This window comes from Ricinus communis, chromosome 8 (assembly GCF_019578655.1).
Source record: "Ricinus communis isolate WT05 ecotype wild-type chromosome 8, ASM1957865v1, whole genome shotgun sequence".
NCBI lineage: Eukaryota > Viridiplantae > Streptophyta > Magnoliopsida > Malpighiales > Euphorbiaceae > Ricinus > Ricinus communis.
The window spans coordinates 10274287-10290863 of NC_063263.1; the positions used below are offsets into that span (position 1 = coordinate 10274287).

General features: G+C 32.5%; 4 protein-coding genes across 4 annotated transcripts; 1 reads left to right on the top strand and 3 right to left on the bottom strand.

Annotated features, from left to right (window-relative positions):
• The first annotated feature begins 278 nt into the window (after positions 1–278).
• On the top strand, positions 279–1628 carry LOC8282318 (probable aspartic protease At2g35615). The gene has a single exon (XM_002517571.2). The coding sequence runs from the start codon at positions 279–281 to the stop codon at positions 1626–1628; it is 1350 nt and encodes a 449-aa protein (XP_002517617.2).
• Positions 1629–2100: 472 nt separating this feature from the next.
• Positions 2101–5595, bottom strand: LOC125370909 (probable polygalacturonase At3g15720). Its single transcript, XM_048378357.1, is given in 9 exon segments — positions 2101–2765; positions 2868–2976; positions 3127–3208; positions 3299–3506; positions 3797–3973; positions 4169–4197; positions 4200–4305; positions 5334–5459; positions 5572–5595. Coding segments are annotated over 9 exon segments (1044 nt in total). The 3' UTR covers positions 2101–2582.
• Positions 5596–6559: 964 nt separating this feature from the next.
• LOC8282319 (probable polygalacturonase At3g15720) lies at positions 6560–9236 on the bottom strand. The gene is made up of 10 exons (XM_048378529.1): positions 9173–9236; positions 8948–9067; positions 8480–8614; positions 8195–8347; positions 8041–8064; positions 7740–7947; positions 7563–7644; positions 7237–7345; positions 7040–7153; positions 6560–6937 (listed from the first exon to the last, which is right to left on the bottom strand). The coding sequence occupies exons 1-10, from the start codon at positions 9173–9175 to the stop codon at positions 6704–6706; spliced, it is 1182 nt and encodes a 393-aa protein (XP_048234486.1). The 5' UTR covers positions 9176–9236; the 3' UTR covers positions 6560–6703.
• A 2609-nt stretch (positions 9237–11845) lies between these two features.
• LOC112534606 (polygalacturonase ADPG1-like) lies at positions 11846–15005 on the bottom strand. Its single transcript, XM_025157077.2, has 11 exons — positions 14905–15005; positions 14618–14684; positions 13866–13991; positions 13610–13744; positions 13285–13461; positions 13175–13198; positions 12885–13092; positions 12668–12749; positions 12415–12523; positions 12200–12319; positions 11846–12115 (listed from the first exon to the last, which is right to left on the bottom strand). Exons 1-11 carry the CDS (start codon positions 15003–15005, stop codon positions 11882–11884), a joined length of 1383 nt encoding a protein of 460 aa, XP_025012845.2. The 3' UTR covers positions 11846–11881.
• Positions 15006–16577: the final 1572 nt, after the last annotated feature.

The window sequence follows — 16577 nt, forward strand, 5'->3', positions numbered from 1 at the left end:
GTAATCTATGAAATGAATTGGGTATTGAATAGTATAACTTATAGCATATAGCAGTTACGAGTTGTAGTAACAATGCACCGCTTTGTCTCCTTCAATATTGATCTTCCATCTCCCAATATATATCCATAACAGTAAGTTAACCCCATGACCTTCCATTTTTACCTTTTCTTAAATTCCCTCTCCTCCTTTTCTTGCTATAAATTGGGTCATCGCAATCCACTCTTGAAGCACTCATTGTCTTGACAGTAGTTATTTTCTTTGTCTTACATCTCAAAAGAATGGCTGCCGTTTCCAGTATTTATGTCTCTTTATTCATAGCCTTCATTAGTATGGTATCAGCTTTTTCACTTGTAGAAGCCAGGAATGCCGGTTTTTCTGCCAGTCTCATTCATCGCGATTCTTCCGTTTCTCCACTTTACAACCCGAGGGATACTTACTTTGATCGTTTGCGGAACTCCTTTCATCGTTCCATATCGCGTGCTAATCGTTTCAAGCCAAATTCAATCTCTGCGAGAGCACTAGTCCAATCTGATATAGTGCCAGGCGGTGGAGAATATCTCATGAGAATTTCAATTGGCAATCCACAAGTTGAGATACTTGCAATTGCTGATACAGGTAGTGATCTAATCTGGGTTCAATGTCAGCCTTGTGAAATGTGTTACAAGCAGAATTCTCCTATCTTCGATCCTAGGCGGTCTTCAAGTTATCGAAATGTGTTATGCGGGAATGAGTTTTGCAATAAATTAGATGGTGAAGCTCGATCATGTGATGCCAGAGGATTTGTCAAGACCTGCGGTTACACTTACTCTTATGGAGATCAATCCTTTTCTGATGGTCATCTTGCCATTGAAAGATTTGGCATTGGCTCCACGAATAGCAGCACCAGTGCTGCTATAGCTTATTTTCAAGAAGTTGCATTTGGCTGTGGAACAAAAAATGGTGGCACCTTTGATGAGTTAGGTTCTGGTATAATTGGCCTTGGAGGTGGTTCTATGTCTCTTGTTTCTCAGCTAGGTCCTAAACTAAGTGGCAAATTCTCATACTGTTTAGTACCCACATCAGAACAATCAAATTACACCAGCAAGATTAATTTTGGTAATGACATTAACATTTCAGGTTCTAACTATAATGTGGTTTCTACTCCGTTGTTACCTAAAAAGCCTGAGACTTACTATTACTTGACACTAGAGGCAATTAGTGTTGAAAACAAGAGATTACCTTATACAAATTTATGGAATGGTGAAGTCGAAAAGGGTAACATTATCATTGATTCAGGTACAACATTGACGTTTCTTGATTCTGAGTTCTTCAATAACTTGGATTCAGCAGTGGAAGAAGCCGTTAAGGGAGAACGCGTTAGTGATCCACATGGGCTGTTCAACATCTGCTTTAAAGATGAAAAGGCTATTGAACTTCCAATCATCACTGCTCATTTTACTGGTGCAGATGTGGAATTACAGCCTGTGAATACATTTGCCAAAGTAGAGGAAGATTTGCTTTGTTTTACTATGATCCCATCTAATGATATAGCCATTTTTGGGAACTTGGCTCAGATGAACTTTCTGGTAGGGTATGACCTTGAGAAAAAAGCTGTGTCTTTCTTACCTACCGACTGTACCAAACAGTAGTCCCAGAAATAAAGTATATGATGGTTCAATTCTAACTGTTTAGAAATATATACGAAATAATTTACTATTTTGCTTGTTAGTTTGTAATACATGCGGCATTTCATTTATTCATATTTCGAACTCTTCGTGCTAAATAATAAACTATTATCAGTATAAATCAAAATTCTGCCATTAGGAGTCTGAGAGTGTCCTCAGAGTACAATTTGAAACATGATGGACAAAAAAATATATCTCTTAGTTCTATCTCTAGTATACAGAAAGAGTATTACTTGATAGCTAACGAATGGAGAAACGCGAAACATAAAAGAGTTAGGACAACAATTAACTGTTCATGTAGGAAATGCAGAACCTTGACACTTTGGCTGTTTCGTGATTGACACCCAGATTCTTGTTGGGAGGGCAAACCTTCGTAGGAGAGTGAGGTTGTTAGACAATTGACAACGGGAGTGGAGTAAGAAGCTGTTCCATAGGCATTAAAGCAGAAGGCATGAGTTTGAATCCCTTGATTTGCAGATATAATGTCAATGTCACTAAGAAAAATGTTACTGCAACTAGTGCTTTGACTACATCTTAGTTGAATTGCCTCTTCTGTTATTGAAGTTCCGTGCACCCCCTTGTAGAAGATATTACTCACTTTCACTGCTGATGTCTGTGACATAGATTAACAGAAAAGAAACTTATTGGTGAATCTGCTATATTTTGATTTAATTCAATTTATAGAGAGAGATTATTAGCATGTGATTTTTCCACTTTTAAGAATGGTGAAATCAAAATTTGTATAATTAATCTTCTTTTTGTAAAAAAAATACTCTTAAAATTTAAATCGCTGAATCAAAAGAGAATCAAACTTTTAGTTTTATTTAAATATTAGAGATAAGAAATTAAATTTTTGTGCTAAAGTATATGATATCAATATAAATTAATAACCGGTGGATAATCACACAATATTCTATATTAGAAAAAAAAGAAAAGAAAAGCCTTGTATAGCATGTATTTTGCCAGGATGGCAGCTGGAATTACTTGATTTTTGCAAGCTGATTTATGTTCACAGTAGTACTGATCAATGATGATAGGGTTGTCAACTGCATCAAGTGTAATCCCTTCAAAATGTATCTGTCTAGCGTGTCCAGATCCTCCCTAGAAAATGAGTGATTCAAAAAACAAAATGTTATGAATTCTTTTAGTGAATCTAATTAACCTCTTAATATGATGGTTTTATCTATATAATAACTCCATTACTTGCCAAGTTTTGATCCTCAATCCATTTGTTGTTCCTTTCAGAGTGCAGTCCTTGACATACACTTCTTCTACTGTGTCACTCTTTCCATTTTTTCCTAAGCTTCCGATGCTACAAAGAAAATTACATCAAGAAAAGGCCAAAATTAAATTGTAAGTAAAACATATAAAAATCTAAAACACAAGAAAATTTATTTTTGTATTATTTAGGAGTAGTTATTATTATATAGAATAAGGTTAATTAGCAGGGTTAATCAGATACCTTATACCATGGCCTGGTCCACACGTCACACCAGTTATATTGATGTTTGAGGAACCTCCTCCAATGGCAACACAATCATCACCTATTTATAAGAAACATGCAAAATAAAAAGTAGTAAATAAAATAGTAATAATGTGCCTAAGGAAAGCAATTAAAAGGAAGAAAAGGGTACCAGTTCCAATGGTGCAATCATGAATTTGGATATTGCTGGAGTGACTAATGTCAATGCCATCAGTGTTAGGGCTCGATTCTGGAGCAGTTATATGAAGGTCAGAGACAAGGACATTGCTGCACCCAGAAAAATGGATGTGGTCTTGGGCACTATTAATATGTGTCAATCCACTAAGTTGAAGGTTGTTGCATTGGTCGAACGTTAATGCCTGGGGTGGTTGTGCATATCATCAAGTAGTTTCTTACAATATCTTACTTTTAAAAAAAATTAATTAAATAAATAAAATTTCTAAAAATACCTACGAAATAATTGATTTATTAATTAAATAAAAGCTTACTTAAACCGTAATAATTATATGTCGATTGATGTATAAATCGAGAATTATACTGAATATATGTTATTTATCTTTAATATTTGGCTGGAGAATTACATATAGTTTATGATATATATAAGCATTATTTTTCTTTTTATTAATTTTGTATTGTTGGGTGTGCTTACAGTGGGTCGTCTCCCGCCGATTTCGTCGAACTTCTGCCACCAAATTGCACCTTGGCCATCAATCTTTCCATTTCCATTGATGTCGAGATCATTCACACTAAAGAAAGCGAGCCACTGTTTATTGTCACGATCATCATATGCTGTAGTGTCAGTTGTTGCAATGATATCTCCGAAAACCTGCAATTAGTATTCCAAGATTACAGATTTATATTTTCCATTGCGTATACACATAAAATTTAATGAGATTTAAAACAAGAATACAGTAGTTAATTAGGTTTGTGAGAATTAGAACGATCCCGAATTTAATATTGACGGTAATTTGTCACAAAAGAAATATACAAGTAAATAAAAAGTATGAAGCATATAAATAACCTGGATGTTAATTGGGGAGGATTTACAGGACCTTGAAACCTGACTGGCTTTAACAAGAATGTCCTTTCTGCCGGTATTAGTAGGATTGCGGAGCTTATATCACAATTACAAATGCTTTCCCAAGCCTTCATAAAACCCTTCAGAAGTTTCATTAAAATAAAACAGTTATGTTTCGAAAATAATAATTATGTAGTTGCCTTGATTGAAATGTTGCAAGCATGCATAGAATAGAAAGTACAAAAACTGCTGTGGTGGCTCCTTTATAAAATTTCCAAGCTTAAGGTCAATTTGGCCCCTCACTTAATATTCATGATTCAATTTTTCGTAAAATCAACTATCTTACCCAATTTGCCTCTAGAATGGTTATTAACGACTGATTAATTCTATAACTATTCACTGAAAACTTCAATAAGTCATTTCAAGGAACATTTTGTCAGTATTCCGATTTGTTCAGTCAATTTAGATGATTAGATAAAGAATTTCACTCTCATAGGAAACCATTTGTGACTAAATTACAGATTTTTAATAGAAAAACTTAAAAGAAAATTAAGCTGAAAAGAAAATTTTGAAATGAATAGGATCTTGAAATATTCAAAAGCTAAAATCAACCTGTTTAGTCCATATTCAAATCTTGAACATTCAAAAATGAAAAACCCTTCTCATATAAAAAGATTTTACTTATATATTTGACTTATTTTTCTTCAAATACGTGCACTAGCACTCCAATTTCTCAAAACTTCAGTTTTTATTCATGGGTTTGGTATAAAATTGTTCAAACGTATCTTCAAAGTTTTAAAATGTTGTGTATGTATTTCATACAAGTATTTTTAAGAATATGAATTTTACATGTTATCCACATTCACACATAAGATTATCACAGTTTCTTTTCTTCTCTTAAGACGTGGAGTTTTAAAAATGTTTGTATTGCCTCACAATTTTTATAATTATTGTTATTTATTTGCTCTCCTTTTCTATTTGGCTTCCACATCTCCAAGTATAATTCCTCCTTTCAATTCCTCTAACCACGCAAAGGAGGGAGATCTGGGCATTGCTGCATTCGGACATAGTCAGAAAAGTAGTTGAAGAATTATAAGTGCTTAATGAACCCTATAAATGTATGAGTTGCAGATAAGCGAAGATGATCACAGGCATAGAAACACATTACTTCGGAGTCGTCTATTTCTCCATCTCCAACAGCTCCATATTGCATCACATCTGTAATTATACTGCAAGAAATTGCTTCACCCGACTTGCTCCATATTGCTAAAACAATGATCCCAATGAGCAATTCCTGCTTCAAACAAAGTATGTAAGTTAAGGGCTAATATAGTGAAACAATCATTAACTTCTTTTATGTTTCTCCATAAATAAACAGTATGGATCGTGGATCAAAGAATTAAAACTTGAGGGTGACCTTGAACTTGCATAAATTAAATAGAAAAAATTTTCTAAGTAAGAAAGGATCCTACCCTTCAGTCAAAGAAGATAACTTAGAATAATTAACAATGTACCCTATGATAGAACGAGTAAAGAAATTTGACTCAAAGGAATAAAGTTTAGAATAAAATTGTATATGTTCATAAGATGTTTCACCTTTATTTTGCGAAGCATTGGAGTGAGAATTATATGAGACAGAATGGTGAACAAAATTTCTTCTATTTCTCCTTCATGGAATTGCAATATGCTGTGCTAAATATCATTACAAGGATGCAATATGTTTTAATGCTACTGCAAGATTCTTGGGATTCTCGAAATTTAAAAAGTTACTAGTCTGTTCACCTAAAAAGTCAGTGCCTAATTGAGTTTCCTAAACAAAATCCAAAAATATTCTCATTTAAAACCAATTTAGTCTTTACTCCTTTAGGAAGTAAAGACACGAAGGAATGCACGAAATTAGAAATTACAAGCTTTTTGGAATCAAATGCAATTGTTATTAGGACAGAATATTTTAGCGAAGGCCGACGATTCTAGTGGAGGAGACACTTGACAGCGGTAATAGCGGAGGCGAGTGAAAGAAGGCAGGCCATACTTTCAGCCATGATTATTTTTTACGACTTCGGATTCCAATCGCTATGATTTTTGATAGCAATGCATCCTTTATATTCTTTTTGAGATTTCTATAGATAACAAACAAGTTTGAAGTTTGTCATGGTGATTTGAGGTAGAATTTAGAGATAGAGAGAATGATTTTCATGATTAATTTTCATTTCCATACTCATAGTCATGTTTCTATGATTGAACCAGTTTACATTTATATGCTAGCAAAATATGAACTTGGCTAGCATTACAAAAAAAGTTTACAATTTTTAGTTAATTTTATCAAAATTAGAGGAATTAGATATAATAATTGATACGGCTTATTGTTTTGAGCATAAAAGCAAGACTGCAAGGGCATTTTATTAGATGCAAAGAATTATAGTTACAGCTTGTGTCGCATTGTATAAAATGTTAAGCAACAGAAGGCATGGCAATGGTGATTTTTTTTCTTCTTTTCTTTCTAAAAGAAGCTAAGTAGCTATCCTAACAAACAGAAGACTAATATTTGGATAAACAATCAACTGAAGGAACAGTGGAGCCAGATCTTCCATGGGCATTGATGCATTTTGATCCAACCTTCTTGATTCCACTTGAAGGAGTAATGTCGATGTTATCAAGTACAATATTAGAGCACCCTACAGTTTCACTGCAAGCTATGTTGATTGCTGGGTCTGTGAACGAACTTCCTTTGAATTTTGTGAATGTAATACCGCTTACTTTGACGGCACTTGCCTTTAAAATTTTAATCAAAAGAAGAAGATAAACATAATATAATTTAGTATGCATATACAAAATTGACAATACTTAATTTTCCAACTCTAACAATATTGTTACCTGTTCAGCACAGTTGCCTCTGGGGCAGTAATATTGATCAATATTGATTGGATTGGAAGTGTTTAACAATGTAATATTTTCAAATAGGACATTCCTGACATATCCAGATCCTCCCTAAAACAAAAAACAATAAGAGATATTTTATATAAGTTATTTTACGAGTGTGACTGAATTCATTTTTTATCTTTCAATTTTACCTGCCATGTCTTGATATGTGCTCCATTTAAAGCCGGTCCAAAAGTACAATTTCTCACATGTACTTCTTCCACTGTGTCATAATCTCCATGATTTCCCATGCTACCAATACTACAATTAAAAGGTAATCAGATTCAAAACATTTACCCTAATGTGGGTCAAGAGCTACCAATGTGTTAATTCACTTAATTCGAAAAGTTAATTCAACAGAAGAAACAAAACCAACATGGCTTAGTCTGGTTACTGTCAACTGCGGAAACGTCTAAGCTATCTTCATAGAGCAATTTCTGGATTAAATAATATCTAATTAAGAAGGCCAGTGATATACCTTATACCATGGCCTTGAATGCATGATACCCCAGTTATGTTAATGTGGGAGCAGCCAGAAAGAATTGCAATGCAGTCATCACCTATACGTATACATTTCATACCAAATTAAAAGATTTAGAGAAGAAAAAGCATATTGATGGGTAACAAAAAGTTTCTCTACTCGTAGGTTATATACCTGTGGATATGTGACAGTCCTTAACGTGGATGTTGGTGGAGTGAGTAAGATCCATGCCATCAGTATTAGGGCTTGTTTCAGGGTTAATAATTTTAAGGTTGGAGATTAACACATCATCACAGTGAGATACAGACAGAAACCTAGATGGACTGTTTATTATTTTCAATCCTCCGATTTGAATGTTTTTGCAGAAATGGAATTTCATGCCCTACTCATCATCAACAAGCAGATCTTGTGTTAGTTAAGTTCATACATTTTTAACAAGAAAAGAAACATATGCACATAAATTCTTGTAACTTACCATAGGTCTGGGGCACTGAGTCTTCTGCACAAATTAATACCATGAGTAAGAAATTTTCTTCAAGGAAATTAAGTAAAGAAAAAAGAAAATCTTGTGGATTTTGAACATAGATTTAGAAGAAGAAAATATTATGCAATTTGGTTGACCTACATACCACTGCACAATCCCACCAGTCAGAGCCACGGCCATCAATTTGTCCACTGCCAACAACACCGAGTCCATTTACATTTACAAAGACAATCCAGCTATCCATGTACGGTGTACTCCATTCTGATATTTGACTTGGTGCTACTATATCCCCTTGAATCTGCAAATTAATATATATATATAATAAAAGATTTGTAAAGTATTATTTATACTTGATTTATGTCTTGTTTACGTATGTGCACAAATATATATATATATATATATATATATATATATATATATAATTACTTACCCAAAAGTGAATTCTAGGGGACCTGCATGGACCGATAAATTTCACCGGCTTTAGTAAAAACGTTCTTGTTGCTGGCACTTTCAGAATAATTTCTTGTGTAGCTTTGCATGCTGCTTGCCATGCTTGCATAAAAGCCTGTATAGATTTCAAACCAATTAGAAATTCTAATTTAACATTTTGCGACTACCAAGCAAGATAAATAAATAGTATAAAATTGAGAGTATGTGCAGCAGTGTTCACTAATTTAACAAACTTTGTGGTACGGTTGAACCCATATATGACAGAAAATCCTAGCAAATCTTGGGGTATATATCAAATCATTGATTGAGGTTAGTGCATATGGAAGAAAGCATTTTTTTTTTTAAAGATTTAGAGCTTCACATACCCAGATTCTAGCAAATGCAGCAAGCAAAAAAGAAACAGACAAGTTTTTTAGTAACTGAATTTATGCAAAATTAAGGTGTATACTTGAGAATCATCTTTTCTTCCATCTCCAGCAGCTCCAAAATCAACTACATTTAGAAGACCAGGAACCTTGCTTGAACTCAATGAAGCCATGCACAAGACCAGGAATAGAGTGTAAAGATCCTGCAAGGAAAAAGAAAACAAGACAAAAGGGGGGGAATCACAAAAGTCAAATTCAATCTCCAACTTAATTCAATATGCCTGAAGAGAGAGAGGGAGAAATTTCACCATCTTTTGGCAGTCGAGAAAGAGAAAATGCAAGAATCAAGAAAAGCCACAAAGCAACACAGCTTGCAGGTGTGGCAGCAACTGCAGTATTGGTCTCTATATATAATTATTTTTTATGCTCTAGAAATGGTAGCTAAAGCGGATAATTTTGCAGTGAAATCCTCCATTCTTTTTCTTATGGAAAGTAATCCCTCTGCTTATCTTTCTCATTAAGCCCATATGTCTGAAAGAAAAGAAAAAGAGATCCCATCAAATTTAGTATTCTGATTAGTGCAAGAATGTTTCCATATGGATTTCTCATTTTCCATTTCAGAGGTCAGTCTGGCTTTTGAATCTTGATTGGAAAAATCTAAGCATCTGATAATGTTTACATGTTTCTGTTTATTTATCTCATGACTCTAACCGTAAAATTATCATAATGTGTTGCTAAATTGTATGGTAAGTTTTTTGAATGGGATATATAGGATAATTAAGCCAATACAAGGGCCTTAGTAAATTAAAATAGGAAACTAATAACAGAATAATTGAGTTATTGAGTTTTGCTAGAGTACCGTTGCGACACTCCGTCATTATAAATCCATTTTTTAATTACAAATTATAAATTAATATTATTTAAATAATTTATTTATGTTATATGTTCTTCTACTAATATAGATTGTTAATGAGTTTATATATAATTTTTAATTATTTATATGAATTAAAATTTTATAATTGTCAAGTAATATTAATTAAATTCTAAAAATAATATATTTAATTAATCAATAATTAAGTTAATCTAGTATTTAATTATATTAATAAAATATTAAAAATAAAATAATATCAATATTTATACTCTGAATTATTATATATTATTATTGTTATTTTTAAGAGTAATGGACACTTGTGAATTGACTAGGAATTGGTGCTGGTTTACTGGAGAGAGTTGAAAGAGCCAAAATGGTGGCAAAACTTTGTTGAAAATGGTGCAAAACCAGAACCTAAATGGAAAGATCGAGAAGAAATTATGGCCAAATAACCTTCAGGGTAAAACAACAGATGCAGCTTAACGGGACAAATGAAACTGGGTATAACTTTAACAGGAAATATCATAAATTGATTTTAAGAATGTAATAAATTATTTAAATTTGCTATAAATCTGAATTTATTTATTTTATTTTTTTTTTACATTTAACCTCAATTACATTATATGTAATGGTAGGAGTTACATAATCCAATATGGAAATTACATATTCGTTTCAGAAAATTACATAAATTTTAGTGCCTTCCTTGGCATTGCATATTCTGGTTCAGTCTCCTTCAGTGCACTCTCAATTGTTTAATGGAGATTTATTTCAGAAAAAATTAAATAAAATAAAGGTGTTACCATCTAAGTATCTTGCTCATTCATTCTGAAACACTTTGCTTATAGAGTACAAAAAAGAGATCTCATGAAACAAAATTAATCATGGTTAGGATTTTGGTTGCTGTATATACTTTATAATTAATCATGATTAGGATTTTGGTTGCTATATGTATTTTAAAATTAATCACTACTTAATTTTTGAGTTCGACCTAATTCTGAGCTCATGAAAACTATATTATATATTGTGAGTCAGTTGTCGATTTTGTAAATAATATAATTTAGAAATTAAAAATTAAATCGATTTACATATTTAAATATAATAATAATAAGGGGGAAGTAATATGTTTAGTCGACGGACAACAAACACCAGAAGATAATTTTTATAATGTAACTAAAATAAAAAATAAATGATTTTTTGGAAAAATATTTTACTCACTCTTTCATAAATTTTGTAATGGAACCGCAAACATTTCAAATCTTCAAACAAAAGTAAAATACAGTAATCTGGTGGAGACATTCCTGTTGATAAAATTTAAAGCTTAAATTATTATTCTTTTTAAGTGTCTCTTTTTAATGATTTAAAAATGCTTGAATTGGCAAACTACATTTCTAAATATATCTAGTTTGGAGAAAATTTAAAATTATCTCACAATTTGAATGGACTAATTATTAATGAGTTGATATTATTAATATATAAATTAATTAAATTCAATAATCATATATCAGTAAAAATAAATCGAACAAGTGATAAGCAACACAAATTAAAAAAAAAATAATAGTAATACTAAAAAAGATTAAAAAATTAATAAATGTGATGTTGAATTTACCCACAAAATGTTAGGATAGGTTTTTTTAATTTATTTGAATAATTGTAGTCATGAATTAAATATAGCATAGGTCAATTTGACCTTAATTAGATGACTTGATTGATTCTAGTAAGCTAATAAATTAAATTCAGATCAAACATTTTTATAATTTAGGAGCTTCAAAGATAGGAGGCAACAAAGAATAGCTATATTTTCTCACCCTTATTTTATAAATCCTTTAGCATTCAACTCGATACCTCTATTCTGAAGAACAACTGTTGTTACATATTACTTGAATTAAGCCTCTCGAATGTTAAGTTTAGGGCGAAATTTAGTGATAATGGATGTAATTTATAAAAATCCTTACATTAAACTCTTACAAAAAGTAATAAAACCTATACTATGATGCATTAGTAATCAAAATTCTTCAATCCCAATAAGGTTCATCAATTACAATGAATAACACAAGCTAACATTTGACAACAGGAAATTGATATTCTTGTTCAAACTGCTGAATGACTGGAAGAAAAGATTTACATGTGGGTTTTTCTTTTGTCAACTTCAGTAGACAAGACAGGATGCAGGCACCACAACTCCTTTAGCAAATCCATGGGCATTGTTGCAGCTAGCACTGACTTTCTTCCTTGATTTTCCACTTTTTGCTAATCTAATGTTTTCCAAACTGATATCCGTACAAGGCACATTTTCACTACAATTAAAATTGATTGCCACATCTGTCATTGATGTCCCAACAAATCCTGAATAACGCACTTCAGTTATATGAACTCCGTTTTTCTGTGCAGTACAAAAAGAAAAAAAATAGAATTATTTGATTTGGATATATATATGTAAAATTAACTAAATATAACATGTTTTTACCGTCTTTTTTGGTGGGGCATTTTTGGGTTCACCATAATGCTGGTCAATAATTATTGGGTTTTTCACATCAGTTAAGTTTATGTTAGAGAACTCAACATTTCGAACTCGGCCTCTCCCTTCCTGGAGAAAAGAAAATATAATGTAACTATAGAATTTTGAGGATTTATAAAGTTGGTTTGAAGATTGGTTCATGTCCATTTTAACATCATATATACCTGCCATGTCTTGATTCTTGCTCCATTGGTTGTTTTGTAGAAGTTCACATTACGAATAGTTATGTTCTGAACATCTACCTTTGTTCCATCTGAACCTAAGCTTCCAATGCTGTTACAGAAAGGAAACCAAGGAAAACGTCCTGAGTACGCATAGACAGGCTCTTCGCAGAATCGCACATGCATACAGGACTCTCCCCCTAACCCTCATAAGACTTTGGAGTTTCTCTGCACTGAAAATGCTGAAATCACTCACCTTATACCATGACCAGGTCCGCAATTAATATTAGTAATGTTAACGTTGTAACTACGATCTAGCATTGATATGCAGTCGTCACCTGTTAATCAAGACCATTAACAAGAATTAGCTTACGGCATGGTTTTATGCTACCTGATAATGTCTAATTCAAGAGGGGTAAGTAAAAAGGAAAATGAAAGAAGCTAAAAGAGGGAGGTTCAAAAATGTCAATTACCGGAGCCGATTACTGATTTATGAATGTGCACAAAATTTGAGTGCGATATGTGGATACCATCAGTGTTGGGGCTTTTTCCAGGAGACTGTAGATTCAGTATTGAAAATCGAACGTTTTCACAGCCGAACACCGCGATATGACCTCCGCCGCTTCGTACAGTACTAATTCGCCTCAGGTTGACATTTTTACACATTTCGAAACTGATTATCTAAAAGGCAATACCATCAAACTAGTTAATATTTTAAACTGCTACATACCTATGCAAATAACTGGTATATGCAAGTACTCACCGTGGGGGAAAGTATGTTGCAATCCTGCAAATAAGAATTCAAGAAGTTACAGTAATTCTATTAAAAATCAGTAATATTAATAATTCCATGCAGACTATAATATTGCGAACCTTCGATTTATTATATCTGCAAGAGATTTCCCACCAGCGATGTCCACGCCCATCTAGTACACCCACACCATTGCCTGACACAGTAAGATCATTTACATATCGAAATGCCAACCATGTTCCATGGAATCTTCCATTCCAAACATTGGGATGATCAGGGGCTATTATAGTTCCTAATATCTGCAACAAACAAGAATTGTCACTTGTAAGTTACAAAATGAAATACAATAATGCTCGACAAATTCTATAATAATCCACAAATCTTGACTTGTTTTACGTTGCAAGAAATTATTAATTCGAATTTTTCAATGACTTTATTTGAACTTACCATAACAATGAGGTTGCTAGAGTTACAGGGGCCAAAAAGGGTTACAGGATAAACCAAAAATGTCTTTCCCATAGGAACCACCATTACGGGTCTTCTTGAATCTTTGCATGTGTCATTCCATGCCTTCATAAACGCCTGCAATTCGCCAGTTCCAGAAAATAATAATAATAATAAGCAGTAGTAAATAATATTTGAGATTTTCAACTTCTTAAGGCAATAAATAAACAACAGAATACAGAAGTCAAAGATGTTTTACCATTGTATCATCTACAATTCCATTGCCAACGGCTCCATAACTTAGAACATTATACTTGCGCTGACTCCAGGCGACACTGAACATTGCTGAGCCGAGACTCAACATATACACAATACTCAAGAGATCCTGCCAAAATGTTCGAGAAGAAATTATGATTAGCTGTATGTTCATGAGCTAAAACTGTATTTAACTGTAATAGATTACTTAACTACCATCTTGTGTCTTAAGAAAAATGGAAGAGGTATAAAGAAGAAGATGAAGTAATCAATTTTTCCTTGCAGAGATCAATGGTCTAAAGAAGGCGATACATATATATATACACATGGTTTAATTAGATTGGCTTCTTGAGGCAAGAAATCTAGGTTGACCCATATTTCTTTACTTGTTCATTTCTTATACACTACTGCTAAAGAAAGAATCATAACTTCAAATAATACTATATCGGTATTTCATGCATGAATTGCGTAATATTATATCGGTATTAATTAACTACGTTATAATAATCAGATTTTTCTAAAAGCTTTTGAATTTCTTATTCTTACTTAATTTTGTTACAAAAATTTGCAGATGTTACAGTGAAATTTCTAGAACCTGTAATTTTGATTATCATATAATTTTACTTTACATATAAAAGAATTAATGCAGTGCGGTTCAATGTGCCTTTTTTTTTTTAATCTGAAGACATGAAGTCAAATTCTGAATTCACAAAATCCAAGATAAATTTCCAACTAAAACTACAGATCATTTCAAACCAAAAGAACAGGAATATATTTCTGGCATAGCAGATCAAGTACATTTGGCAGTATATCAAATTTTGGCCTGTTAATTGATGAATTTGCACAAACTTAGAAATAAATTTGTAACCAAAAGAATCTTCTTTTTAAGAAAAATAGGTGGAAATAATTGAGTTGGATATTATCTGTCTCATTTTTTGAAAATTAAATTGTGCAATAAGTTTTTTTCTTTTAATAGAGATAGAAGATTTTATACCATCAAACTAGAAAAACGTTTTTGGGTTAACCGTGAGCCAAATGATTACAAGAACGAGGGATTAATAAAGCTAAATTCCTGCAGTAAGTCGGAAATATCAGCAAAGACGGTTCCAGTAAAAGAAAGAATCTGTAAGGATTTCTCAGCCATTTGAATAACAACCAAGGCATTCCCTTCAAACAAGACCTTAGACCAAGAAAATTCAGCAGCCCGAACGTTGCTATCCCGAAATGCAAGATTTTCTCATTGGAAAGGATATCACTGGTGCCAACATACAGTTTAGAATGACAATTAATAATTTGATCATTGGCATTGCATGCAAGAAAACCAACATTTCCTCTGTTGATCTTAATCAAGTCCGAATGAGGTAAAGGAGTTGAAGCAGACGGCTAAAGACCTGAGAAGTCTTAACCTGATCAGAATCCTCCACAATGGCTAAGTTGCATTCAGGAAATTCTGTGTTAACTAGATAGATGACATATCAGCTTCCTTCTGCCACTTGTTGTAAAAAATAAGAACGTTTCTTGCTTTCCATAAATTCCAAAAGGTAAAAGCTAACAACTTAGGAGCCGAATCATCGTCCGTGATGTTCTGAAAATCATGAAGTAACCGGTCCCAAACAACTTGAACAGACGACAAGTGAAAAGCTGAGGAAATAATACCCAGAGGTATGTGGAGAAAAAGAGAAATGGAAGAACAAGTGCATTCGAGACTCTAATGCTCCACGCCGTTGACATGTCCCATATTTGACTAAACGCCGAGCCATGACTGAACCTACTCATAAAGCATTCGAAAGCAGCTTCCAAGAAACACTTTGATCTTGTCAGAAGCCTTCAGCTTCCAAAGAGGGCTCACAGACCCAAACGAAGAAATGTTAGAGCGACGATTCTCTGAACGGAGCAAAATGCTCCATGAGAAATATACCGAACCAACTGTATACCTCCCAAACGGGTGAAAATGCCAAATCAAAGAATCCGCATGACTTGGGGAGAAGTGCTGATGAAGAAGAGAAACTTTCCGAGCTTTAGAACTCGAATCAATAAAATGAGCCACTGATTGGTTCCCTAAGTTTGAACAAGGTTATAACAAAAGAAAAAAAATCTATTAAATCTCTCATATAGCTTCGGAAATTTCTTTTAAGAAGAATTAAAAGTTAGCTGATTGAATTATGAGTACGTACAAAAAATATTTGTAGTATTACATTATGAACAAAATAAGTTGATACACTATTAAATTCACAATTAAAAACAAATGAAAAATGAGAAACTGAAAGATATGAAAATTATAGAATGGAAAAGAATTGATTTTCTCCAACTAAATAGACCCTTTATTTCTCTAAACTTCAATTTTCTAGTTTTAAGAAATTGAATATTTTCAATTGAGTCTTTTCGATTACCACTCGATTCAATACATAAATCATTACATCCTTTACTTTTTCAAATTCCATTTTTCTAGTTTTAGAAAATTAAATATTTTCCCTGGAGTCCTTTCACTTTTTTCACTCCATTCAATACATAAATCATTCGGCCTTTTACTTTTCCAAATACCATTTTTCTAGTTTTAGAAAATTAAATATTTTAACTTAAGTCTTTCTAATTTTCACTCGATTCAGTACATAAATTATTAGATCCTTTATTTTTTAAAATTCCACTTTTCTAGTTTTAAAAGTTTAAATATTTTCATTAAAATCCTTCCAATTTTAAATCAATTTAATGTATAAAT